This window comes from Ruditapes philippinarum, unplaced genomic scaffold (assembly GCF_026571515.1).
Source record: "Ruditapes philippinarum isolate M1 unplaced genomic scaffold, ASM2657151v2 ctg4199_1_1_1_1, whole genome shotgun sequence".
Taxonomy (NCBI): domain Eukaryota; kingdom Metazoa; phylum Mollusca; class Bivalvia; order Venerida; family Veneridae; genus Ruditapes; species Ruditapes philippinarum.
Window position 1 is genome coordinate 42,595 of NW_026860328.1, and position 27,103 is coordinate 69,697.

The 27,103-nt window shown below is 30.6% G+C and overlaps 3 protein-coding genes across 4 annotated transcripts in view; 1 reads left to right on the forward strand and 2 right to left on the reverse strand.

The window, feature by feature from the left end:
• Positions 1-3,682: 3,682 nt before the first annotated feature.
• Positions 3,683-6,094, reverse strand: LOC132759672 (uncharacterized). 2 transcript variants are annotated; one of them, XM_060751481.1, is made up of 3 exons: positions 5,979-6,094; positions 5,413-5,633; positions 3,683-4,861 (listed from the first exon to the last, which is right to left on the reverse strand). In XM_060751481.1, the coding sequence occupies exons 1-3, from the start codon at positions 5,979-5,981 to the stop codon at positions 4,489-4,491; spliced, it is 597 nt and encodes a 198-aa protein (XP_060607464.1). In that variant the 5' UTR covers positions 5,982-6,094; the 3' UTR covers positions 3,683-4,488. The 2 variants fall into 2 exon arrangements, with proteins under 2 accessions (XP_060607464.1, XP_060607465.1); XM_060751482.1 differs by lacking the exon at positions 5,979-6,094 and having other exon boundaries at positions 5,413-5,724.
• A 2,742-nt stretch (positions 6,095-8,836) lies between these two features.
• On the forward strand, positions 8,837-11,220 carry LOC132759673 (uncharacterized). Its single transcript, XM_060751483.1, has 4 exons — positions 8,837-8,866; positions 9,932-9,936; positions 10,636-10,812; positions 10,845-11,220. The coding sequence occupies exons 1-4, from the start codon at positions 8,837-8,839 to the stop codon at positions 11,218-11,220; spliced, it is 588 nt and encodes a 195-aa protein (XP_060607466.1).
• A 2,206-nt stretch (positions 11,221-13,426) lies between these two features.
• LOC132759674 (hexokinase-1-like) overlaps positions 13,427-27,103 on the reverse strand; it is a 57,477-nt gene continuing 43,800 nt past the window's right edge. The window contains exons 13-21 of the mRNA XM_060751484.1: positions 26,242-26,384; positions 25,371-25,592; positions 22,822-22,921; positions 21,919-21,998; positions 21,476-21,585; positions 20,828-20,983; positions 19,383-19,522; positions 17,062-17,198; positions 13,427-16,294 (exon numbers count right to left, since the gene is read on the reverse strand). Of these exons, the coding sequence (XP_060607467.1) occupies positions 16,208-16,294; positions 17,062-17,198; positions 19,383-19,522; positions 20,828-20,983; positions 21,476-21,585; positions 21,919-21,998; positions 22,822-22,921; positions 25,371-25,592; positions 26,242-26,384 (1,175 nt within the window). The 3' untranslated portion in view covers positions 13,427-16,207. The remainder of the gene's footprint in view (positions 16,295-17,061; positions 17,199-19,382; positions 19,523-20,827; positions 20,984-21,475; positions 21,586-21,918; positions 21,999-22,821; positions 22,922-25,370; positions 25,593-26,241; positions 26,385-27,103) is intronic.

The following is a 27,103-nucleotide window of genomic DNA, read 5'->3' on the forward strand; positions in this document are numbered from 1 at the left end:
TCAGGCAACTCATGTTGTTTTGTTTTGTTTTTAATTGGTTAAGCCAAATAAACATTGAATTGAATATCAGTGTTGCAATTTACTAATAGCCAATTTACTATAGTTATAACACTGGAAACAGAATTTGGTGACACTTTACAAACAAATTGGTTTATAATCTCACAACCTTCACCTTTCTGACATTCTGAGACCCAAACAAATTCAGCGCCTTCTGTGCTTTAATTGTATAATTTTTAAGTTTTTATATTGTATCATAAATATTTTTATTATCAAATATTGATCAATTATCTGACAGTGAAAAACGAACATAATGTCACTTAAATGCATGTTAATTACATATCTATGAAATCTATGAACTTTTATTTTTACTCAGGTTTTTTTACACGTTTTGATCGTGATTCATTATTTCTTAAATTTATTTGCATTTCAAAACGGAATACCGGACACCTTTGGTACACCTTAAATCAACTTTGCAGTAATTTTAATTATCATAACATCTAAAATTGCCAGATTACGGTTTGATAAATAGTAATAGTATCTATCTAAATAAGAAGAGAACTTAGTTGTTTTTTCAGTAAATTAATTATTCTCATTTCTTCATTTTGAATATGTAAAACGATTATATCTATTATGTACTATCGAGTTAAGAATTAATTTACAGTAAACCAGCACTATCCGGTCTTTATAAGTATTTGGATATTGTATTGCATGAATCTGTTAAAGGCCCATTGTGCCTCAGAAATGCTTATATTTCATTTCTGAAAAGCTGGGGGGGGGGGGGGGTCGGTGTCCTTAAATAGTTTTCAAAAAAAATTACTCATAGGCTAAGTACCTGAAAAATATTTTGCTTTTGTTGCTGTTTGGTTAATGTTCAGTTACAGTGATTTAATAATTTGTGTGAAGGTCAAAATACTAGTTTACTTCGTTTACATTTTGTTACTTTTATAAAACATAATTAAAGATACAGCAGGTGCTAAGCATCCTATATAATATTTATTTAAATCCTTTATTTAAACACTAAAATCTCAGGTTTGCCCTGTCTAAAGATTGAAAAAAAATTCTGAGGGATAACGTGCCTTTAATTATAATTTATTTATTTTTCTGTCGCCTGAATGTGTTCACAAAAAAGACGAAAAAATACGGGATCCATTTGCAGGTAGTCCATAGTTTAGAGTTCTTTGTAACCATGTAACTTTCTGTGATTATTTTCTAAAATGGGACTAAAACAGGAGTCCTTTATTAGTTATAATCCCGTATTACGTAAATATGTTATTGATGAAGATTTTATTACTACCGAGTAAAGAACGAATTCGAGCCAGAATGTTTGTTTTAATAACCGGATTTTCGCTATATAACCGTGTTCGCTGTAAGTAAAGTTTACTGTCTATCTAAAATTGCACATATTCATTACGTGAAATTTGAAAACACAGTTAATGTACGAGTATAAACAAATATTATAAGGAGCGTCTGAGAAAATAATTATGTTTACGAAATACAGTCCTTAAATATTTCTTGTCATTGATTTTATTAATCATTCTTGTTAATTTCCCCCACCAATTAAAGTGTCTCTTTGTCCTTTGTTAGTTCATAATCAATAATAATCAATCTTCACAAATTATCAAAGTCTTATAAGAAAGGAAGAACCACCAAATAATCAGTGAATACTGAAGATAAAACTATTAAGATAATTTAAGATTTATAAACACCCCATTGTAATTATTAAAAATATGTATTGTTTATTGAATATATTCTGCGTATATCACCGTCAGTTTTTCTAAGCGTAAAACCAAAAAATTACTTAAGTTTAATAGTGACGAATCCGCTTCTTTCAAATTAACAAACACAGTTGTCATATTATGAAACATGTTAATAACACCAGTAGGAATCCTTGGTTGAGTGGCAGGGTTCTTAACCACTATACCACAGCTTCCAATTATGTTAACAGATACAATTCAAAGCTTGAACAGGTAGACAGAAACTAAACCATCTGTAAGGTTATATTAACCCGAAAAAACATTTAAAATTTGTTGTATTTATATTGTTATAAAAAGTAAACTGGTTCATGTTTTTTTTCAAATCATGCTATTTCCAACACTCATTTAACATATTTCTTTAAAGCTTCACTGGTGTATGCTATAGTTTCGTCAGAAACGAAAACTGTATAACCGTAGAAGTTACTTAATTTGCGTGTTTGATGCAAATATACATGAATATATCATGTTTCTACCTTTTTATTTGCACAGTAACAAAGGCCGACTTGGTCTCTAGTAATTCGCTTTTGGATTTCCTTATTATATTCACAGAAAATAGGCATGGATCTGATGCCGTATTACTTTAATTTATGAAAGCTAAAATTTAATTAAACCTTTCGGATGTGGGTGGGGGCGAGGTACAGAATCTTACATATCTAAATATTTCTTCAGAGGCGAGTGGAAATATTACAATTTTGTATTTTAGCAAACTAATTTCATTGCTTCTATTAACTGTATATCTTCTATATATAGTTCGCCATTTGACATCTTCCGCTGCACGAGAGAGAAAATATTAGTTCATAACCTGTAGTTTAAATAAATATTGTCTTTCTGTCTCAAGTTAAACTTCAAGTGTTACAATATTTTTATTGATATGAAATATTATCTTTATGAATAAATATTTATTTGTAATGCTATCAGGCAACACGCTGTAAATATAATAGAATATAAAATATGGCCCAGTTCATCATACGAACCTATTTTAGGGTGCTTCAAAATTCAAAATACAATATGACAGCTACCTGAAGATAATGCCTACTGTTTGGATCGGTGGTGCGTACCGGCGAGGCGAGACCCGAAATACCTACCCACAGGGCCCTCTGCACCTAGCACTACGGCAGACAATGGACTGAAGGCAGCTTGCATTTGAACAAAATCCGAGACTTCAAACTTTTTTTGACCATGTTGCATGCTTTCGCACCTTTGAACGTGCCAATTTTTCATTTTCGCATAGGTTAATAATATCATTTTCTAAAAAGTAAATGACCGTTCTTTTACACATTTATATTTTGTCTCGTTGCTCAATTGAAACTTTTTCTAAATGTTGTACGTAAATATATCGTAAAAATGCTGTAAGTGTATTGAGAAAATTATGTAAGCAAAGCATGTTGAGCGGAGATGGGGCGGCACAAAACATGCAATTCGGTGATCTCTGAAATTTACCTTACTACTTTAACTTTTATCCATGACGTTTGTCTAGATCGACACTTCCCTGTCATAGATTTCAAACTCTTATACAACGAATAATATTAGCAGAAACTTAACTTGACGGGAAATGAATTCGGAAGTCAATAAATTCCTGATCATTTCATTGGTTAACTAGGTTTTACTCTCATGATTACCTGGCACATGACAGTCTTTTCATTGGCAATTTTTAATTAAAATTTAATGTGCCTTATCGCAATTGGATACATTAAAAAAGTTAAAATTTTATTTTGTTCGCTTGGGTATATTACGAAAAAAATGTAGCAGTGTCATTTTGTATCATCATTTATGGTAATTTATTTTGAAACTTGAGAAAAACTGTTCTCGTCCTTGCTCACAGTATTTGATGTTTTGATATTTGGTTACGGGCTTTTATTAAGTTTCTTTTAACTTATGGTTTAAAGTTACGACAAATATATGCTCAATAAAACATTTTTAATAACATAGAAAAATCAACATGTAAATGTCTGTATAAATCACAATAAAATAATAAAAGTCAAACAAAAATGTGACTATAAATTATTGTAAATATCTTTCTTTGGTAATTCATTTATCATTGTAAAATGCAACTAAGTGTCAATAAAACATATTGCAGATTTTTTAAACTCTAAAATTTACAAAAAATAATTCAGACAACTAAACAGTAAAAAAATGATTTCAAGCTAATAATAAAGACAGACTAGTGGATGCAATACAGGAATACGAGTACATTTCCGAAATGATAATTAGAACAACAATATAGGAACAAGATAACTCAAGGATGTTCTTAAAAATATTCACAATTTAAGTGATGAACTGTTAAATAAGAAAGTATCATTTTTAAATATAACCTAAAGAGATAGAGACTTATAATAGCTCGTTTTGTACATAGTACTGACAAATTTTAAAATGATGTTTTTAAGTAAAATTCGAAATTTAAAATGAAGCTTTGAAAAAAAACTTTATACTTAAGCCATACGTAATATGAATAAAAAAGAGAGCTTAAAGCTCTTCCATATATAAAAAAAAACAGCTGAGCTACAGTTAGGAAGAATAAATTTAGGGGAAGACTTTAAAATAAGGTAATTGTGTTGATACTATAAACATTGACAAGATATCAGCAAATAGATATAAATATTTGTTCTTTGCTTCAGAGACAGTGAACTGTAAATCAACTAATTTCGCACTGTAAAATGAGTGTTTAAAATACATTGTAACACAGATACCTTAAGTTTTACTATAAACGTTGCCAAATATTAAAGGAACCTGTACTTCACTGAAAACGTTTTAATTTAATTTCTCCAGAAAGTGCCGGAATAATTGTCAGATCTGAAATTTGACATGTGCAAGTAACTGCTACTCTTTCCAAACTGGTATAATACTCGCAAGTTGTTTCATTTCTTCTCCAAACTATAGTTTGACCGTATACTTTTTCACATTTTCCTGTAAGTAATGATGACCTGCTCTTGAAGCAGTGTTTGCAGTTACATTGTGCATGAACGATGTTCTCGGGGATTCTGTTCTTGTCATTTTGCATCACGTAATATACAGGACATACTTTCATATTTGGTATGTTTCGTTTCGGACATCTCCGTCCATATTCACCGTAAAGAAACGAATTCCTTAATCTTTTTGTAACCGACAATCTGAAATATTATCATATTAATAAAGTGTTGCTCATCAAAAATGTACAATAATAGATGTCAAAGTTGACTATAGTGAAATTGTTTCCCAAACTAAAATGTTAAACTATACTAGTACATTTCAATCTAACTCACTGTTAAAAGTGTATATGCAAAAATTATTGTTTGAATTACAAAAAAAAATCCAAAATTATTGAATGAAATAAAATGGTAATAAATTGTCTTAAAAGCAAATAGCACATGCACAAAATCATTGCTTAACGGATAAAACTCTTCTTAAAGCATAATATTTTGTTCCGGAACATTTCATTCTGTTTACAGACAATTATTCATATATTGTTTAATAACATAGAAACTCTTTATTACAGATCTTTCGAAAATCGACAATAAGATTATGGAAATAATATAATTTCACTGTTAATACATTAAGAAAATACCATTTATTATCTTTTATACTAGCATAATGTAAGATTTATATATATTCTAGGTAAAAATATTGTACTGAAGTCACTGAAAACTAATATTTTTTTTGAAATAGACAACATGAAACTTACTCGGCATGTTCAATATTTTCTTCAGCAGCTTTTTGTAGCGATGGCAACAACCAAAATGACCAGTGTAATTTAGAATTCTCAGTTGTTATATTTTTCATTAATTCATCAACACTTTGCCTTGAAAGCTCGTCGCATTTTCTTTTGACAACCCCGGCGTTACTCCAAACAAACAGAATATGCCAACACATCCAAAATAATATAAAATACTGCACTTGGTAAATCTGAAAAAATTAGTTATAAAATATTCGTACAGCAGTCGGTAACTTTAAACTTGAGCATCATTTCCACCCAGTGACATAGATCGTTATACATTGTTAACGGTCTCTTTGTGAAAGAAATACCGTAATACGCTTCTTGAATTTCTAATGTGCTTGAAATCAACACAGAATTTGAAATAAATTAACACTGTAACGTTTGCTTAATGTCAAAAAATGTTTCATTACATATTTAAATGTATTTACTTATTACATTAAAATAATATGGAAAAGGGTTTTTGAAATTGAGCATAAGTTGATTTAATGTCTAAAATAACATTAAAAGATTTGTATTTGTTTTAGATTACTTACCATGACTTAGAATAAATAATACTGACAAACAATCGGACTGTTTTTACAAAAAAATGTAAAAATAATATATAAGTATAATATCATGTAAAGTGTATATAAAGACAAGTTAATGTTTAGATACAGAGGAACATTGCGTTTTATACCTCTATCAAACTTTATTTTTTAGGAAAAAGGTTATCCCCCGTTTTCTTCCGTATTTCATCACATAATTTACAAGATTGGATGTTATTTTACTATAAACACCGGAAAAATGAAATGAAATAGCAGTTTCCTCTCATTCCAAAACAACAATTAGCAATTTTATTTGACACTTGAAATATAGCATTAAAAGTCATAATTATGTATAGCCAAAAAAATCCTGTATTTATAGAAAAAACACTTGAATTTTCAATTTATGAATTTACTTTTCTGTATCTTGACCTTACGATCCGAAAGACTTCTCCTTTAGTTATATGTATTAGCTGTATTTAGAAGAAATTACTAAAAATATGTTTCACTGCAGCGCAAAATACATTTTAACAGTGAAAATACACAAAATGATAATACGCATTTTCTTTTATATTTTTTCCCAGTATTTCATTTATTATTTTATTATAATTTTTTACTTTGTAATATATATGCTGTGTCTATGGAAGCGTCCTAGTGCCAAACCTGAAATGTTTTTATGTCATAATTAGTAGATAGTAAGTGCTAATTAGTAGAAAGTTAGTGCTAATTAGTAGATAGTAAGTGCTAATTAGTAGATGCTAAGTCATAATTAGTAGACAGTAAATACTAATTAGGAGATAGTAAGTGCTAATTAGTATATACTAAGTCATAATTAGTATATAGTAAGTACTAATTAGTAGATACTAAGTCATAATTAGTAGATGGTAAGTGCTAATTATTAGAAAGTAAGTGCTAATTAGTAGATACTAAGTCATAATTAGTAGTAAATACTAATTAGGAGATACTAATTAATAGATACTATGTCATAATTAGTATATAGTAAGTACTAATTAGTAGATAATAAGTCATAATTAGTAGATAGTAAGTACTAATTAGAACATAATAAGTCATAATTAGTAGATAGTAAGTACTTATTAATAGATACTATGTCATAATTAGTATATAGTAAGTACTAATTAGTAGATAATAAGTCATAATTAGTAGATAGTAAGTACTAATTAGAACATAATAAGTCATAATTAGTAGATAGTAAGTACTAATTAGTACATACTAAGTTATAATATTGTAATCGCTGCTTGCATCAGCCATGTTAACAGAATGCAAGCAGCGATTACAATATTATAACTTAGTATGTACTAATTAGTACTTACTATCTACTAATTATGACTTATTATGTTCTAATTAGTACTTACTATCTACTAATTATGACTTATTATCTACTAATTAGTACTTACTATATACTAATTATGACATAGTATCTATTAATTAGTACTTACTATCTACTAATTATGATTTATTATGTTCTAATTAGTACTTACTATCTACTAATTATGACTTATTATCTACTAATTAGTACTTACTATATACTAATTATGACATAGTATCTATTAATTAGTACTTACTATCTACTAATTATGACTTAGTATCTACTAATTAGCACTTACTATCTAATAATTAGCACTTACTATCTACTAATTATGACTTAGTATCTACTAATTAGTACTTACTATATACTAATTATGACTTAGTATATACTAATTAGCACTTACTATCTCCTAATTAGTATTTACTGTCTACTAATTATGACTTAGCATCTACTAATTAGCACTTACTATCTACTAATTAGCACTTACTTTCTACTAATTAGCACTTACTTTCTACTAATTAGCACTTACTATCTACTAATTATGACATAAAAACATTTCAGGTTTGGCACTAGGACGCTTCCATATGTGTCTCTATATTTTGTTTTTCTCTACATTATTTATACATGTAAGATATGCTTACTTTGCGTTTTGATTACTATATAAGTGAATATTTTTACGTCACAAAAAATTTGCGAGTGTCCAGAAACGGCTTTTTTGCATGCGGAAATATTTGCGAAAGTACGAAAATAGCAAATATTTCCACGTCGCAAAATTAGCCACTTATTTAGTATTATAATCATTATTTCTGTGGACGAGGAGCTATGCTCAAGTCCGAAAAAGAAGAAATAAATATTCTGTTCTGTTCTTTTCCATGTGGTATTATTTCTTTTATCGTATGTCAATTAAAATATTTTTAGATATGAACCTGTATTATTATTATTATTATTATTATTATTATTATTATTATTATTATTATTATCATATCATTATTATAATTATTATTATTATTATTATTATTATTATTATTATTATTATTATTATTATTATTATTATTATCATTATTATTATTATTATTATTATTATTATTTTTATTATTATTATTATTATTATTTTTATTATTATTATTATTATCATTATTATCAAAACTTCCTGATTGAGTTTTACTTATTTGTCTCATTAATGACCAGTCATTTACAAAGTACATGTATGTAATATTTACTAAGACTATTTTAGTTGGACTCCATGAGGAAATACGTCATCACTTCATGTATGATATATACTACATGTATATAATTCTAATGTATAACAAAATAAGTAATTAAAATTTCAATTTCTTTCCTTTCTGTCTTTGTTCTTGTTTTAATATAACATTTTCTTCGGTATTTGAAGTTCACATTCATCTCAAAACTTCTTAATTCTGAGCATTCGTAAAGTTCAATTTCATTTATAAAGTAGGTCAAAACCATTTGATAGAAATATCTTACAGAATTCAGAAAAAAGCTTTATTTTGTGGATGAAAGTGTTGTCTGAAAGTGTTGTAAAATGTATGATAATTCAGAAGAAGCACAAAAGGTATTTTCACACATGAAAACCGCAAGTTCAGCGTAGTTTATTTAACAGAATAAGTATCCTTGTATCAATTTACAAATCACACAATCACCCTTTTCTATTGCAACGAATGTAAGCCAACATTTCTACCTCCTTGCACTTTCAAGTATTTTGCAATTATATTTTCTTTAAAAAAACGGATCCCTAAAAGCGGTGATATATTTTCTTGTAATGGAAAAATTGCAGACAAGGACTTATGAAGTATATTTATCAGAGACGATGAAAAGCGAGAAAAAAATAAATCGCTCGTCTCCCTCCCCGGCACCGCTTTGAAAATTCAATCTCCAACAAGAACAACATTGACAATCAATGCTCCACTAGAACCAGACATGGTATAACTAACAAAATATAATAAAATATTAGTTCAACCACGATCTAGTAATTGATATTTGTTGTTATACGTGTAAGTCAGCATAACCTGGAAAAAAGTCACTTCTTGAGATGTAGTGGAAACATCTTGCATACCCCATTACACCGGCTACAGCTTTATTTAACATAAAACTGTTATATTGTTGGTATCAACGATTCCTTAGGCTGGGAACAAGTATAACAACATTTTAAGTACAAGACACCATTTTAAAACCTTTGATTCTCTTGCCCAGCAAATGTTATCTTGTTTCCATACAATCTTAATATTTTCATAAATATACTGTCATATTTGTCATGGTAAAATTTCATCAATTGTATGTTAAACCATACTTTCTAGATTGTTACAGTAATACAATAATAACTAACATGGAAAAAACAAGACTTTAAAATAACCAACAAATAACGGAAAAGTCATTTTTAGTTTTATTTACATATAAAAAGCATTAATATTTATTACAGGCATGCATTTTATTTTCTTTTACCAAGTTTTAACGGCTGTACTGTATCTCATTTCACATGAAATTTGAGCATTCATGATTGGATGTGTACCTTCCTGTGTCCGTTTTGCTACCGCGAACGTGATAGAAAACTTTTCGAAGCTCTCGGATATCGATAATGTCCTGGATTTCTGAAAACATTATATCTTATTTTTCATTGAAGCAAATGTATGTACAACTATCCTGAATATAATATCTATGTGAGGACAGATAAAAATTAAAGAAACTCTGAAAACTTGTCATAAAATATTTAATCTTTTATAAAACAACTAGTATACTTATGCGATAGTATGCCCGACTTGAGTGAAAAGCGTTGCAATGCTTTTCATTTCGGGGTAAAATTTCACAAAAAAATTGAATATCCGTGGGAAACGATGTGAGCTAATGATCTCAAATTCTGTACACGAGGTATTGGTCCATACCTCCATCAATCAAACAAAAATTTTGAGAAAATTATTTCGGTCCCTTTCATGTTAAAAAAACTCAGTGAGAAGTAAATACTCAGTAAAAACCCTTTAAGAAGTATCACTTTTAAAATCAGAGATATGATTTTTGTCGATGCTGGGTTTTTTTGCGATGTACTGTTATTCAGGAATTTCCATCTGTCAGATATGTAGATCTATCTATTGTGTTTTCTTTTTGTCTAGCTCTTTATTCTCATTACATTTCATTTCACTTGTTTTATTTGAATCAAGAGAATAAAATCGCATGTAATGCAGTGGTAGGCCTCATATGCTCCAAAACGGAAGTAATGTAGAACTTCCTAGTACTTGTTAAATATATATATACGCCCTGAAATATATACATTGGTGTATATTATTTCATTCAACATTTCATTACACCATCTATCTTAATTTGTTTCATCAGCCACATAGCAAGCCCACCAGTCAGTCAGCCTGTAGACAGTCAGATAGCAAGCCCACCAGTCAGTCAGCCTGTAGACAGTCAGATAGCAAGCCAACCAAGTCAGTCAGCATGTAGACAGTCAGATAGCAAGCCCACCAGTCAGTCAGCCTGTAGACAGTCAGACAGCAAGCCAACCAAGTCAGTCAGCCTGTGGTCAGCCATATAGCAAGCCCACCAAGTCAGTCAGCCTGTAGACAGTCAGATAGCAAGCCCACCAAGTCAGTCAGCTGTAGTCAGCCAGATAGCACGCCACCAGTCAGTCATCCTGTAGCCAGCCAGATAGCAAGCCCACCAGTCAGTCAGCCTGTAGCCAGCCAGATAGCACGCCCACCAGTCAGTCAGCCTGTAGACAGCAAGATAGCAAGTCCATCAAGTCAGTCAGCCTGTAGTCAGCCTGTAGACAGTCAGACAGCAAGCCCACCAGTCAGTCAGCCTGTAGCCAGCCATATAGCTAGTCAGCCTGTAGACAGTCAGACAGCAAGCCCACCAGTCAGTCAGCCTGTAGCCAGGCCATATAGCAAGCCCACCAAGTCAGTCAGCCTGTAGCCAGCCAGATAGCAAGCCCACCAGTCAGTCAGCCTGTAGCCAGCCATATAGCAAGTCCATCAGTCAGTCAGGCTGTAGCCAGCCAGATAGCAAGCCCACCAGCCAGTCAGTCTGTAGTCAGCCTGTAGTCAGCCGGTAGCCAGCCAGATAGCAAGCCCACCAGTCAGTCAGCCTGTAGTCAGCCTGTAGTCAGCCTGTAGTCAGCCGGTAGCAAGACAGATAGCAAGCAAACCAGTCAATCAGTCAATCAACCAATCCACCATTCATTCAGATAATCTACGAAATTCTGTGGAAAAAGGTGGACTCCTCGAGAGAACCAAAATCAAAAGCGTGAACTCCTGATGTCTCGGTTTGAGTGCTGTTATTCAGTTAATGATTGGAGCAAGATTTCTCCGCCGCCGTTTTTCTCTTTTCATAAATGCGTTAAACATACGCGTTCTTGGTTATGGTAACAGAGTCACGAATTTGTATTATGGTAAAGGTGGCTGAACAGGTAGAATGATTAAAGAAATCTTGTGTGTTGTTGTATTTTTCTGGTCCTTCGGAATCATTGATCCCAGTTCTATAAGGATTGAATACCAGTGTGTCAGGGCCATGAGTGAAAGATGCTGTACGTTCCAAATCTTATCAATAGATAAGTTTGAACTATATGTTTATATTTCTTACTTCCCCTTTACAAAACGGCATGATTAAATCGTGTAACCTGATATATAATAACAATAGTGTACTTTACACCGAACTATAATAAATTGCTCACATAGTTAATGAATATTTATAAACTCATGACACAGTTAAAATAATGAACCGTTAACAGATACGCCCTTCAAAAAAATGTTGAATATTTCCCAAATGTAAACCTGATAATGATGACGTAATAAAGAAAAATAGATCAGTCGAAGAAATGTTGGAAATTCCGTATGATGACACTTATATACAACACCCAGTTAAGTAAAGTTATTGATTTAAACATGTATACATACAAACGTTTATATGGCAAAATAAAGTTATTGTCTTTTATTGTATATAGATGATATTGTTGTATGAAAATTATTATATTTCACTTGTATGGAATATTTATTTTATACCACTCTAAAAATCCTGTATAATTATATAGAAAAAACTTGAATTTTCTGTTTATTATATACATGTTTCTCTTTTTTTTTTCTTTTTTTTTCTTTTTACATTACAATTTGAAAAACTTTCCCTTTTATTTTGTATATTGGCTAAATTTAGAAGAAATGAAGTCCGGCTAAACATCAGTGAAAATAGGGAAAATATGTTTCACTGCAGTGAAAAATAAATGTTTTACAGTGAAAATACGGAAAATGAAAATACGCATTTTATTTCATCAATATGTCTGAATATTTCATTTATAGGTATAAAATAAAAGTATTGAAGATAAAATTCGCCAAAATACATGCATACTAATTACGTTTAATAAAATAATTATGTCAAAACTAAATAATGATGCCGAATACCGCCGGGTAAACGAATATTGCTTTCAGGAATTTTATTCGTCGACATCTTACTACAATTGCAACGAATATAGCTCTCATTGTTGTATATGTCAAGATAATAGACGTAGGACATAGACATATGGATTTAAATCACTTATCTTATGAAATTCTTGGTGAATATGTTTAATTGGAATAAAAGAATATACTAACTATGTATGGGAAGCTGCATTCCCTATTTTGGGTCAAGTAATAAAATTGGTTCAAAAACATAACATATCTACTTTAAATGAAGTCGAAACATGGTTATTTTATGCATACAAAGGGACTGTGTAGCAATCGTTCATGTTTTCAAACATAGTATATCTTTAATAATACACACAACGTCATTATTATTTTTATATCATAAATGACTTTATATACTATTCTCCCAGTCTATTTGCAGATTAGTTGCAAATATGAACAACGTCTCGCACGTTCGCTAACAGATACAAAATTGCCTAAAAATTTAGAAATTGGTTAGAAATTTAAAATGTTCAAATCCCGAAAGCCCTATATGTAGCATGTTTGCGTCAGTTTTATAGATTTTAGGCCTATTTAAATCCTGAAATAGTTCTGAAAACTTCTACCCATGCAGGATATTCTTGTTTCTGTTTTCAATCGGAAACATTTAGCGAAACATTTCATAAATAATGTGACATTTAGGGAAGCATTTTATGAATTGTTTATAACATAAACAGAAGAAAAAAGGGTACGTTTGTGTTTGCATTTTATTTTCATTTTTGAACATATTTGTGTGGAAACAATACATATTTATTATACATGAATACGTTAAGAAGCCTTCTCATTACAAACTAAGCTAAATCACTAGATATCAAATGGCACATAATGTCGACTAAGATACAAAAAACACCCATTGCCCGTGTTAACAAACAATCGAAATCTAGACCAGGATCAAAATGCAAATTTCAACATTACTTCAAATGAGCCGCGTCACGACAAAACCAACATAGTGTGTTTGCGACCATCATGGACCCAGACCAACCTGCGCATCCGCGCAGTCTGATCAGGATCCATGCTGTTCGCTTACAAACCCTATTACAAGTAGAGAAACTGATAGCGAACAGCATGGAACCTGATCAGACTGCGCGGATGCGCAGGCTGGTCTAGAGCCATGATGGTCGCAAACCCATTATGTTGGTTTTGTTATGGCACGGCTCAAATGTTTAACAGTTATTATATTTAAATTTAAAAAAAATGACTGGATATGATTCAATTTTAGAAAATGTTGCTTACCTAACCTTAGAAATATGTTCTTAACTGTTGATTCTAATATTAATATTGATTTCATATTAATCCGTATTTTCGTCCTCTTGTAACAATATTAATTGCATTTTTATACTATATTTTGTCTGAAAATGAGTTGGCAATTTATAGAGATTTTCATCATTTTATCAAAGTGTATATTAATTAGCCAGATATATGAATAATGCAATTTTCATAAATTAATAAAAAATAATTACAATTGATTAATTAAGAATTAAGACCAGATTTATTTTTGATCCTGATCTTTCCTTTGTTTAACACACGGCAAGGTGATTTTGTACATAACCTATCTACATTTTATCTGATTTTATAAAACTTTATAAATGTTACAGATTCTTGAAAAAAATGCATATCTAAAACGGTTAATGATTCGGTCATCCATTCACATAACTCAAAAATGGAAAGTGTCAAAATTAACTCATTAAAAGTTTTGCAATGATATTTATATAGGAATATAATATCTTATTTACATGTGTTTTGAAAATCAATGCAGTCTTCGTATTAAGAAATATATACATGTATATTTTACAATGGACAATTTATCAATATCACTCTTTGATCTTTGGAATATATCAAAGCAATAATTTTAGTTTTATATTGGAACATCTTTTGTATTGCACAATATACTGGTTTAAGGGGTAAAAATAAATAAGGCTTGTTTTACAGAGGTAGGTGAGCGAAATCTTTCAAGACAAAACACTACTGGATACAACTCTTTCTTATATGTTGAAAACACTCTAGCCGACCAACAAGAAAACACTCTAGCCGTCCAACAAGAAAACACTCTAGCCGACCAACAAGTCGCAACAAAGGCTAAAAGTAATGCACCATCGGCTTTCCTCTGTTAGTAGAGCAGGAATATCATAATATGAACGTCAAAATCTAAAGTCGTCGTGACAATAACAATGTTGGCGAGACAAAAAATAATGTTTATCTGACAAAAATCATGTTCGTGTGACAATAATAATGTTGGCGTAACAAAAATAATGTTTGTGTGACAATAATAATGTTGTCGTAACAAAAATTATGTTGCAATAACAAAAATAATGTTGCCATAACAAAAATAATGTTCGTGTGACAATAATAATGTTGCCGTAACAAAAATTATGTTAGCCTGGCAAATAATGTTAGCCTGACAAAAATAATGCCCGCATGACTTAACCGCAAGAAAATTGAGTAAAGAAATACATATGTCAAGGTCACTTCTGACATCATTTAACCTTTATGAGGTAAGCTGTTTCCCTGAAGCTCCTTGTAAAACTATAGAATAATTCAATACAGATTATTAAAAGTGACGTTAATTATTTTGAAATTGGAAATCGTTAGAAATAATATTAAAATCATAATATTCAAATACATCCGATGGAAAATTAAGTATACCTCGATAAAGTATGGCACCATCATGTCTGTCAATTGGGATCAATTTTATAAAACTATTGACATCATAGCAGTCAACAGTTCATTCATTCATACTTCCGTTTTCTAAACAAAATATAATAATCAGCAAAAAGAGTATTCATGTACTTAAATACATTAGTTTATTTACATTTATATGATAAAATAGTTCAATAACTTCTTTGTTTGTTAATTCAGTTCTTGTGACATATACCATATTCGGTTTGTGCATAATTACTATCATGTATCATAAAAGTTCAAATTTGAAGATGCAGATAAAAATACTACATGCATTGTCCTGTTTTTAAACATGAGGTACATTTATAAAGTTCCCGGACTGGGTCGATATCTTCAAAAATTAAGAAAAACATCGAGTGTGGAGAAGATGTAACATTTGTGACGTAAGTGACGTCGTTTTGACGGTGAGTGGTTTATTGTGTTAAAGTGTAGTTATATTTATACACATTTTTATTTAATTGAATACAATTTTGTGAATGTACCTAACACAATCTCCTACTGCACGTGTGTATTCATTATTTTTTTTATTTTAAGATTTTTTGACAAGTTATGGCCCCAGTCCGGGTACTTTATGAATGGCCCTCGTTCATAAAATATAGAGGAATAGCGTTATTTAATTGAATTAATCTTATATCGTTACATGTAACTCACACTCACATCCTCTTTCTAAAGTTGAAACAATCATTTTCACACTAAAGCGTAAAAGCGTAAAAGCAAATTTGCTAAACACTTTATTCGTAAATCATGTAGTCACATTTCTCGTACGTGCCGGTGTAACACGCGTAACATTTCATTTATTCCTTCCGTTTCAAACGTTCTGTAACTGCAGCCGCCACTGCTGCTCCCTTTCCACTTCTATCTACCGACTGCACTAACCAAAACTGAACAAAAAACAGAAATATGTTGTATAAGACAACGTTTCAGTATACAATATGAAAAGTTGTTATGTAAAATGAAGCTTAAATTAATGAATATATAATTGCAATTACACTTCATTCTGCCAGAATTTAACAGAATGCACCGGTATCTCTGTTTTACTGCATCAAATAAAAAAGACTAATCAAAAGATACTTTTGCGCCGCAAACTTCACAAATCAATATTTGTTGATCGGTTTTAACTCAGTTTCTTTGAAACAAAAGCAAAAAAGCAAAATAAATTTGTCTTGATTAAAGCTTCGTTTACTTATTATAAGTTATACTTAAGTATAATTTTCTTTAAAAAATCGAGCTCATTACCAAGAGTTATTTACAATATTTCGGTTAAAGTGTAAAAGTATGTTAATAAAAACTTGGTGTAACCATAATTTAAAAAAAACACTTTGTAGACTAAGTTTATGTCAAGCAAAGTTATTAACTAACATAGGTTATATGGTTTAAGGGAGGTAATTCATTTCTGTAAAATGACGTTCATGTAACGTTTGTGCAACTTTATGCTACTACAGTTTTTTTATATTCAAGCGTAATTGTTCTAAACTCTTACGCACATAACCTTTATTGGACCCTGTTGTTTGGTTTTGATACTATATTTATTTGACTTCATTTTGGACCTGTTCCGTGTTGATACCTTTAATGTGTGCTTGTTTAAGACATAATGGAACAGTATTGTTATTGTGTTGTATATTCATCAGATTAAGACTTAAGAACCTACCTTAGTTTCTTGTTTCAGAAATTGTGGTATTTTCTCCATAAGAAGATCGTGAAATAGCGGATGAAATCTGTACAGAGCGCCATCTATTGCAATACCAACCTCAGACCGACCCACACGGTCAATCAAAGTTGCCACAGCTGTAAAAGCAAACAAACGCTTATTAATATTACATCAACGTTTTGTGAAAGACATTTATATCCAGCAATGATATTATTATTATTATTATTATTATTATTTCAAAGTTATATATGTAACTGTGGTCTTAATGTATCATATGCAAAACATTCTTATATAATTATTCTATAATTTTAAATATTCTTTGGATTGAATACTATTGTGCAACTGTTACTGTCTACCATTTCAGATTTTAAGTAAAATTCTAACACAAAGTTGTTCATTTATATTTTATAATGTAATATAATCCGATGAATAATAATTCAAGATGTGTAAGTTAAATACAGAAGCACTGCAACAACACTTTTCCTTAAAACTAACTGCATTATTTTTTATGCCTTACTAATAATAATTAATGATAAATTATGTATCAAAAAGTGAAAAGGGTTTTGGAAAAAAGACAGTATTAAAACAAATACGTACAAAACAAAGGTGAATAAAATGGTAAATTATATAAACAACAAAGGATAACATGCGTAAGCAACAAATGACGATAACAATTAGTATTATTGTATTCTTGAATTATTTATCGGGAATTTTACAAATTCATTCATCATTCTTTTAATTTCGGTTCTTTAAAAGAATTTTTATCAAAATATAAATTTCGTGAATTCCACGAAAATATTCGTAGATTTGTCACATTAATGCTCCTACTTGTGTTCTTGTTGACATTGCTCCATGATACTATACGGCTCCAAATGTTTCTTATATAACAATATCCGCTCATTATAGTTTAGGCGGGAAAACATTACTCTTTATGTTAACTCCGAATCATGATTTTCATACTGTTTTGGCGAGAACAATTTGATATAAATATATGCTTTGGTTTGCTAGTTTTTGGGACATTACAGAAGAGAGTAAACTAGTGATACAACCCAAAGTGTGAAAATCTAAAATATGAGGATTTAAACGTTCGTTTTCGTCTTGTATTCTAATGTGGTGGAAAATTGAAGGCGAAGAAGTGTAAAGTAATAGTGTTTGAAAACTCTGCCACATAAAAAGCTTTACTATTCTAAATATTCTATACTGACTGGGGACAGCATACAGCCAAGAATGAACAGCAAATGAATATAAAAGGATATTGAATGTTATTTAGCTTTTTGTACAATAAAAAGGTTAGAGAGGGGATATGTTAGATATTAACATAGACATTGCTGCATAGCTCATGCACTAGTTTTATTGTAGTAAATTACATCGATGGCATACTGAACATGTATAATAGTATTAAGTGTAATGCTGCAAACTCATGCCCAAAGGAACACGGACCATGAAAAGATGTTGAATTGTCATTAGAATATTAAAACGTCAGGAGATTGGGTAGAGGACGGAGCTTAGTTTAACTAATTCTACATTTGGTCTTTTGGAGTTTTACGCATGTAATGCATTCGACTATGACTATTCAAAACAGGTGCAGACGTATTCAATCATGTAAATGGAATATTGTAAAATCTAACCGTTTTATAATTGTTACATTTAGTGGATTTGAATAAAATTGGGACGTTTTTGTATGTAAAATGAGAAGTGAATGATGCGAAATTGATATTCACATCATGAAGTCTTTTCAGTGTTCATGGTATGCTTAAAGGAAATTTAATAAAAAAAAAGAAGAAATGGAGTACGACTGATTGCCACTACATGAATGTTTTTAGAAGAAAGTTACATGCCAAGAGAGGCTAACATTGCAGCTCTCGTGGACACTAGTTGACAAACATGGTGCACTATCCTGCATTCTATTTCGGACGGATGATTGAGATGCACGTCATCTAGAGCATGTCGCACGTGCAGAAATCGAATATCTTCTTCACTGAAATTTACGATTATAATAAGCGAAAGCAAAATAAATAACGCAAAGGTAAAAGAGCTTTATTTACTAGAAGACAATGATCAGGACATTTAAATTTCACTAAAACAATTTTCATACGATTCCAATTGCATTTTACTATTTAGAAATTTAAATGAACATGATAAAATGTATTTTCTTGATTGGTGAAGTCAATTTGAAAAGCGCATTTATTCGATGAAAATATCAATTGGTCAAAGAAAAGATTTTAAATTATCCATAGTTAAAATGTCTGATCAAAGTCAACCGAAACACAGCCAACAAATGAAATAATATGTCTGGGGTTACATCTAAGTTGATTACGTGCCTAGAGCAACAAAAGTTGCTGCACGTGCTGAAACAATCTGACAGATGTGGTGTAAAACTCGACATTCCAACTCTGTCGAGTATGACAAACCAAACTCCTCGAATACGGACCGTGTTCGTATAAAACGTATATCTTCTTCACTGAAATATAATTGCTACATGGCACTATTCCGAATCAATTAATGGTATTAACAATTTATCTGCCTCTTACACACGGGTATACAAGTTCAAAGCAGAGTTTCATCTATTTACCAACGAAACGGATAAACATATATACCCGTCATCATGATATAAATTTTATCTTATTTATATCAGATTGTATACACAAAGGATAAAATAAGCACCCATTTTCATAGAAAATCCGTTAACTCTAAAAATTGACAAAAACACAAAACATTTTTACAAGTAAAGCTCCGGCAGGGAATTTTAATTTACTACAAATATCATGACAATCTATTACAATACACCTATATCTTGTTCTTAAAATGTAAATAATCTTGTATTGAGAGTTTTGTCCCTACCCTAACCCTGCTGAATTTCTGCAGTGAACTTGTCTAGCTTCGAATTCTTGAACTGTACACTATCAACTTTTGATATCTCAAGATGAACAAGAAAGGTTTGTCAGCATGGACAAACTTGCCGGTTCAGGAGGCTAGTTCTAGACTAGCGACAAAGGTTATTCTCCTTTGGGTACAGCAGGGTAAGAGTTGATTGTAAACGCACATTATACCTCAGAAACGAATAAATTTTTCCTTCTTTAGAAAGGCGAACATGAGTTTTAAAACTAGTTTTAGAGCATGTTAGATGATTCTCACTTGATGGAATTCGCGTTACATTGGAAATTATTTGTCATAATAATAGCGTAATGTAAACAAAATACAATGTAGTATTTTGACTCCCATACAAAATACTAAACACTTTAACTGTACTCTTTGCCAAAAAGCAACAGAAGCAAAAAATGGTTCAGGTAATTGGACAAAAGGTATCTTTTATAGAAACCATAACGGGTTGCCAACAATATAAAACTTTTTGAGAACATGAAAATAGAAGCATTTCTGGGACATAATGGGCCTTTGCAAGTAAGATATTTTGTTTGGTAAAACAATACAAAAAATATCCAGCTTTAATTTTCATGCATACTTGATTGCTAGTTTAGTTTCATGGAATAACATACATGCATTTTTGGCATATAAACTTTAAATATACATTTGTATACAAAGGACGACCCAACTTACTAATACATACAAAAAAAACATTCTTCTAAGAGGTCTTTTCGTTATTGTTGTAAGCAGCTTGTAAGCTCAAATTTTGTATTTTGATATTAAAATCCTGAAGCATCAGGTCTTGATTTAAAGCAGCCTAAATCCATTACAAAAAAATTGACAGTTTTAAAAGTGAATAAAATACAAACAAATCTAATGATTTTAGAACTTCAATTATACATACCTGAGTACCTCTGACACATATTTGGTGTAAAATCTTTCTCTTGTCCCCAGTTCATCTGTCCAGTGGTCTTGGAAAAGTATGTCACAATCTTTTAACTTCTGTAGCACTAAACGTACTAGTTCACCTAAATGCTGGCCAGAAATCATTTTTTCGAAACTAAAATAAATAAGATTAGAGTAGTAAACATACATTGATAAGTCAATGTCTAATGCATATAATAAATTATGTACTTAACAGTTTCCACATATTTAAAATGCCCTTTTTACAGGACTATTTACAAACATATTCCAGATAATTATTTTTCTCCAAATCAGACAATGATTTGTTCTGTTTGAAAATCCTTAATAACATTGTCTTTGATGATCGCTTTATGCTAATTACTCAAAGGGTCTGGCATGAAACATACATCACATTTACATTGTTATCCGTACAATATTCATTCTAATAACTTACAAAAACAAAACAACCTAAAGGGCAAAAAATATCAAAAACATTATGCAGCAAATGACCTCTTAACTAATAAACCAGGTGGAACTGAATTTGCTTCTTATGTTTTCCTTGAGAAAAGATGTTTTAATGAAATATATCACATTTGTCAACTATACAATATATGGCATTATTATATCATATATAAATCACTGCACTTACATGCCTTTCCCCTTGTGGTGATTTTCGTCCACATGTCTGTCATATTCAGTGATTATAAAATCTAAACAATTATCGGAACCCAATTCTCCTAATTCTGTATCTATGATAACCTGAAAATATTCATTTATAACTTATTTCACCACTATTCTAATATAAATTAAGTCGTGAAATTGCTGAGTTATCACATCTTTTGAATTATAAACCAAGAAAAAAACAACATCAAAATTACTTTTAATGTAATAACACTTATGATGAACCATTTAAAAAGGCAAAAGAACATTATTTCATTTAATACTCTACCTAGTGGACCGGAGGCTACAAACACACATGCCCGTCATATTGAAAAAGCAATATCAAACTTACAGTTTGAACTACACAAATAAATCTTCAGCCCATTATATTATTGAAAAAAAATAATAATGGAAGTGATTCTTTTTATTTACCTGCTTAGGATCATCTTTGTCCCATACCCAAGTGCCAACATTTTCTAATTTTTCCATATAGCATCCGTTTACACCTTTTGCTAAAAAAAAGAAATTACTTTTTGTTACCGAAAACCATCAAAGATGTGAATATACAAATTCAGTGGCAGATTCAACATCTATTATATAATGCTTATTTCTTTTGAAGTGTTTTAGTGATTAATGTATTATCTGAATTTAAAATCCATCCCTCACTGCTAATCAGCCGGATTCATCAAACTGACAAATCTCTATATTTGATGAAAAAAAAAGTATCTAGAAATCGCTATAAGACAAGCTGGGTTTAACACCGTGAGACTAACTTCAAGTCAGCATGGTGTGTGACTTAAAGTGAAATAAACTGTATGATCAATGTGTACATTTACCTTTAATGATTAGATCACAGATTTATATGTAATATAAATCTGTCATTAGATATATTTTAACATAAACGTTTATTCTTCAAGATTGTCATATTAGTTTTTGAAGGGATATATATTATCATTAATCTCAATATCTGGGATATTTCATAATTTGTTATCATTAATTTCAATATCTTAAATTGAAAATGTCTTTCCGAATTAGTACACTTTCTATTAAGACGATTTCCATTTTCTTGCAACGGTACAGAGTCTTAGTGAACTTTCAAGCACATTGCTAATGTGTAAACAAAACTTTATATCACCTGACTTCAAAGACATATAGGTACTTAAAATGGCACATATATGGGTTAACTTGACATTTCACACTTTATCAGATTATGCTTTTGATACCAGAATTAAAGAACCAAACGGTAGACATATGGTCAGCTTAAATTTTAGATCATTTGTCTCGATTTACCCCTACTGCTCAAACTTACTATTACCAGTGTTTTAGGAAACTTACAGAGAATTACTCCTATTGCACACTTCGGATCTTCCATCGCCCCTGCCATCAAAGTACCAACAGTATCATTTACTACCGCGTCTATTACAACATTCATTTCCTGCAAGGAAGGATAAAGCTTTCGGCAAAAACAATATTGTAAAACATATTCGAACAAATCTCGAAAGAGAAATCCGTCGAAGGAAATGAAAACAGTTTCTACAAATCATATGAAAAACAAATCTGTTCATGAGGGGAAGCAGCGCAATATATTTCATGTTCCTAGCCCCTACCTCTCTTTATTCCATTAATAACAGTCAAAATTTCTACCGCTATCCATAACTAGCACATGCTAAGGGTCTTTAGTGAAAAGGAAAAAAGCATGTAACTTGCATTTATAAGATTTTGAGTTCAACAGAATGTTGTTTTCAATTATCTGCAGGTGTGAATTGTAATATCGTAAGTACATTGTCTTAGACCTAATTATTGACTGAACTTAATCGATGATTTAATATAGATAAGGATTTTTGTTCAAATAGTGTATTTTGAATTCACTGAATCTACTGTTTGCTTTATAAACTGAATACTTAATTGTGTCAGTGATTAATGTCACTTAATTGATAAAAAAATCTATTAATAAAACGGTAGTTTTGCGTTGTTTTTCTTGAGAGTAATTTTTGTTACAATTCTTTAAAAATGTACTGGCATCGATTAAATGTCTCAATATTGAAAACACGCCATCTCAGATACAATAAAGGATCCATATCTATTACCAAAATATGTTTTCCTTCAGACGTCATTATATTTTTAAATTCTAAGCAAAGTTTGTCAATGCAGTAAAAGTCAGGAACTCGTAATTACTATATTCTCCAGTGGTACGTATAATTCTGACATTTTAGTGTTTGGTAACAAGCAAGCATAATTATATTTTCTAATGAAGGAGACAGAACAACAAAAACAACAACGACTGTACATGATATAAAACCAACATGACATCAACACTTAAAATCTTAATGAAGGTTTCTTTTGAATCTTAATCTGAAATGTTTCTGTAGTTGTGTTATTTTAACTGCTCCTCAGGATCTCTTGCCGTGTACTGTATATGAAATGTTTGAATACCAGTCTATATAAACCGACAAGTATCTTGTGATATATACAGTACCGTTCACTTCCTTGTTTTCAAGGTCAGCACTCATCTATTTATTTATAAAGATTGTTAAAGATTCTACACATAATATTTATACAGTCTTCTAGCAGCTAAGCAAACGGCCTTACTATAAATATAATATTGTATAAACTTGAAATTCCCATGTTTGATTTCAATGTTTATTTTTGTGTCATGCGTTATAAATGATTCAACATTAACACTTTTCTTATCCATTTCATTTTTTACATTTACTGATTTTATTAATATTTCCATGTTTAAAATTACTTTCTCGTGTTCTTATATGACCATTCTGCAAAAAATATTGAAACATTGAAAATCTATTTATTCTTCTTCATCTTTCAATTTAAAAACCTAAAGCAAAAAGTATAACGTGAAAACTGAGAAAAAAAACCATTGTGAAACAGCCTAGTTAAGTTTAAACTTTATTCATTCAACATACTTATAAATCGTTTAAACAACATATTGTTCAGACATTCAAAACGGTAGGTCGAAATATTTCTGAACGGATTTCGTTAAGTTTTTTACTTTGAATTTCTATTATCCACATATAAAATGGACACGATATTCTGAGCTTTAAGAATATAAAACTGCATTATTTGTACTAGAAAATAACAATCAAAATCCCTATAAAGACAAGTGATACAGCCAATGTACATTAATGACGTTATTAAGGACAAAAATATCGGGAAACAAATCTAAGAGAAATCCAGACATAATCCTTCTGATTTACATAGAAAAAAGTTCCAAAATCTACTGCAATAGTTCTACAGCGTGAATTATTTATTAAGTGCAAGGCGTTTTTCAACAAAACATATACAATTTGTCACAAAATTATAACAAAAAAGGAAGCAGGTAGACCATCAAATATCGTTTATGTTTTATAGTTTTGCGGTAAAAAGGAAACAAATTGAAAACAAATCAATGCAATGATAAATCACTCATCATAAATAATCCATTGACTGCCATGAATGTTTGGCTTCTATATGATATACATTTGTTTTTAACGTTGAGAATTAAATTCAATATTATTTGATATAGATTCATACAATAACACGGTGTATCCTTCAATATCATTTTAGACGTAGCATCTATTATAATAGAAGTGTGACTTAGTTTTTAACCTAAAAGTGATGCATGAGATGAAAGCTTTAACCACTCTCGTGTACGCTTTATGTTTGATTAGCAAAATATTCGACCAAACTGGGTGTACAACTTTTGCTGTGTGCTTTTTGTTTTTTCTTTACTTTTGGGAGGTCTCCTTGTTTAATGAGAAGTATATCAGCGTTGCGTTGCACAAATATTTGACTTGTTATAGTTGTATAAAAAATATCTATATTTTAAGCAATGATCTAAATGTTCAAATATTACTTAGATCATAGTAAGAATACAAAATTCGAATTACCCCTTTCCTTTTAATTGCAGCTTCCAACAGGCCTACAACTTCTTCGCCGACGACACCGTCACAGTGCATGTTCTTTGTCCATCTCAACAACACAGCTTTTGTCAATGACAACCGCTGACATGGAAACGCAAATGTAAACCCCATCGGAATAGGTTCTGGGCTGTTGAGGAGGTCCCTTTTCTTCATGAATCGATGCATGAACGTAGCCAGATAATCAAACAACTGTAACATACCGTAATTTTAACAGATTGATAACTTGGATATGTTTTAGTCCAAATTTTATTTCATCAACGTCAAAAGATTATTAAATAACGAGGTTCGTCTTGATGAAATACAACCAAAAACACTACATTTAAAAAATAAATGTTGTTTCGTCGATTTTGAGTAAGGTCAAATTTCATTTTACAAATGATATAAAAGTATAGAGCACCTGGTCTTGATTAGGACAACTCAACTTTATAAATGTATTTAAACATAAATTTCCTTATATTAGTGTAAAACTAAATTCTATTTCAACAAGATATCAGTATAATTATTGTAATAGGGTTTTGACAGTAATGGCATTGCAAGTTTTATTGTTAAAGAATTATGTGAAATAAACTTATTTCATCAAGTTAACATAACTAAATCTTAAATAAATAACATTATAAATAAAAGTAATGAATTGCAATACAGAACAAATGTCTTGTAGTAGTTTTTGTTTGAATTCTTTGAAAAATAAAACCTTGTTTTTCTAATTCAAACTAGTATTGTATGAAATCTCAATGTTGTTTGTTTTAATGTTTTATGTACGTTATGGCAAATGTAAACATATAGAAGTAAAAAAAATAAGAACTCGGAAAAAAATTAAGAAAAAGGTTTGAAATATTACCGATTCTGCATTGCCATGCTTCATGATTTTGTCTGGGACAAACCCGTTCTGTTTATCTACGTCACATTTCCCATTGTCGAATTCGACGACTTCAATTTTCAGGTGATGACTTCCAAAATCTAGTGCTAGGAATTTTCCTACTTCTGAAATTTTCAAAATAAAAAAACTGGAAATGTAGATCTATACTATACGAAGTGTGCCCGTGCAGTTCCCAGACGATTGTTAATTTGAAAAAAAAAATGTTGATAGATTTCAAGAAGAAAAGAAGCCGCTCAAGTTCCTTCCATATTTCTACTATCATGTGCAAGTTTATCCAATTCTATGCATTATGTACAAAATTACAAAACAATATAAATATTCATCATCGACCCGCATGACAACGCATTTGAAGATAACGACGTTGACGTTCACTCCTTCTGAAAGTTTCGTCTATCTGCTGCAATACTAGTGTTCATCTGCACATCCGTTAACAGTTTCGGTACGCATCTAGTGCAAACTTTGGTCATTGAAATAGTTTCTGTTATTATTATGTGAATTGTTGTTTTACTGATATCACACTTTTCCGCTATTTCTCGCACAGACAAACGACGGTCGCCATCAAGTATTTCCTTAATCTCGTCACAAGAGACGCTCGGTCTTTCAGACTACTGATTATCTGCAGTAGACGTGTGACCCTCTTTGAACACGTGAATCTTTTATACCATTCATACACGACTGTACGCGACAATGTCTTTCTATCGTACAATTGTCAACACCATCCTCATAAACATATCCGTGTTTGATCCACGGGAGTGTCAAAGATATATTTTACAGACAAAATATTTAATAAAATGTCACTTTCGCGACTTCTTTGCAGGCCCTT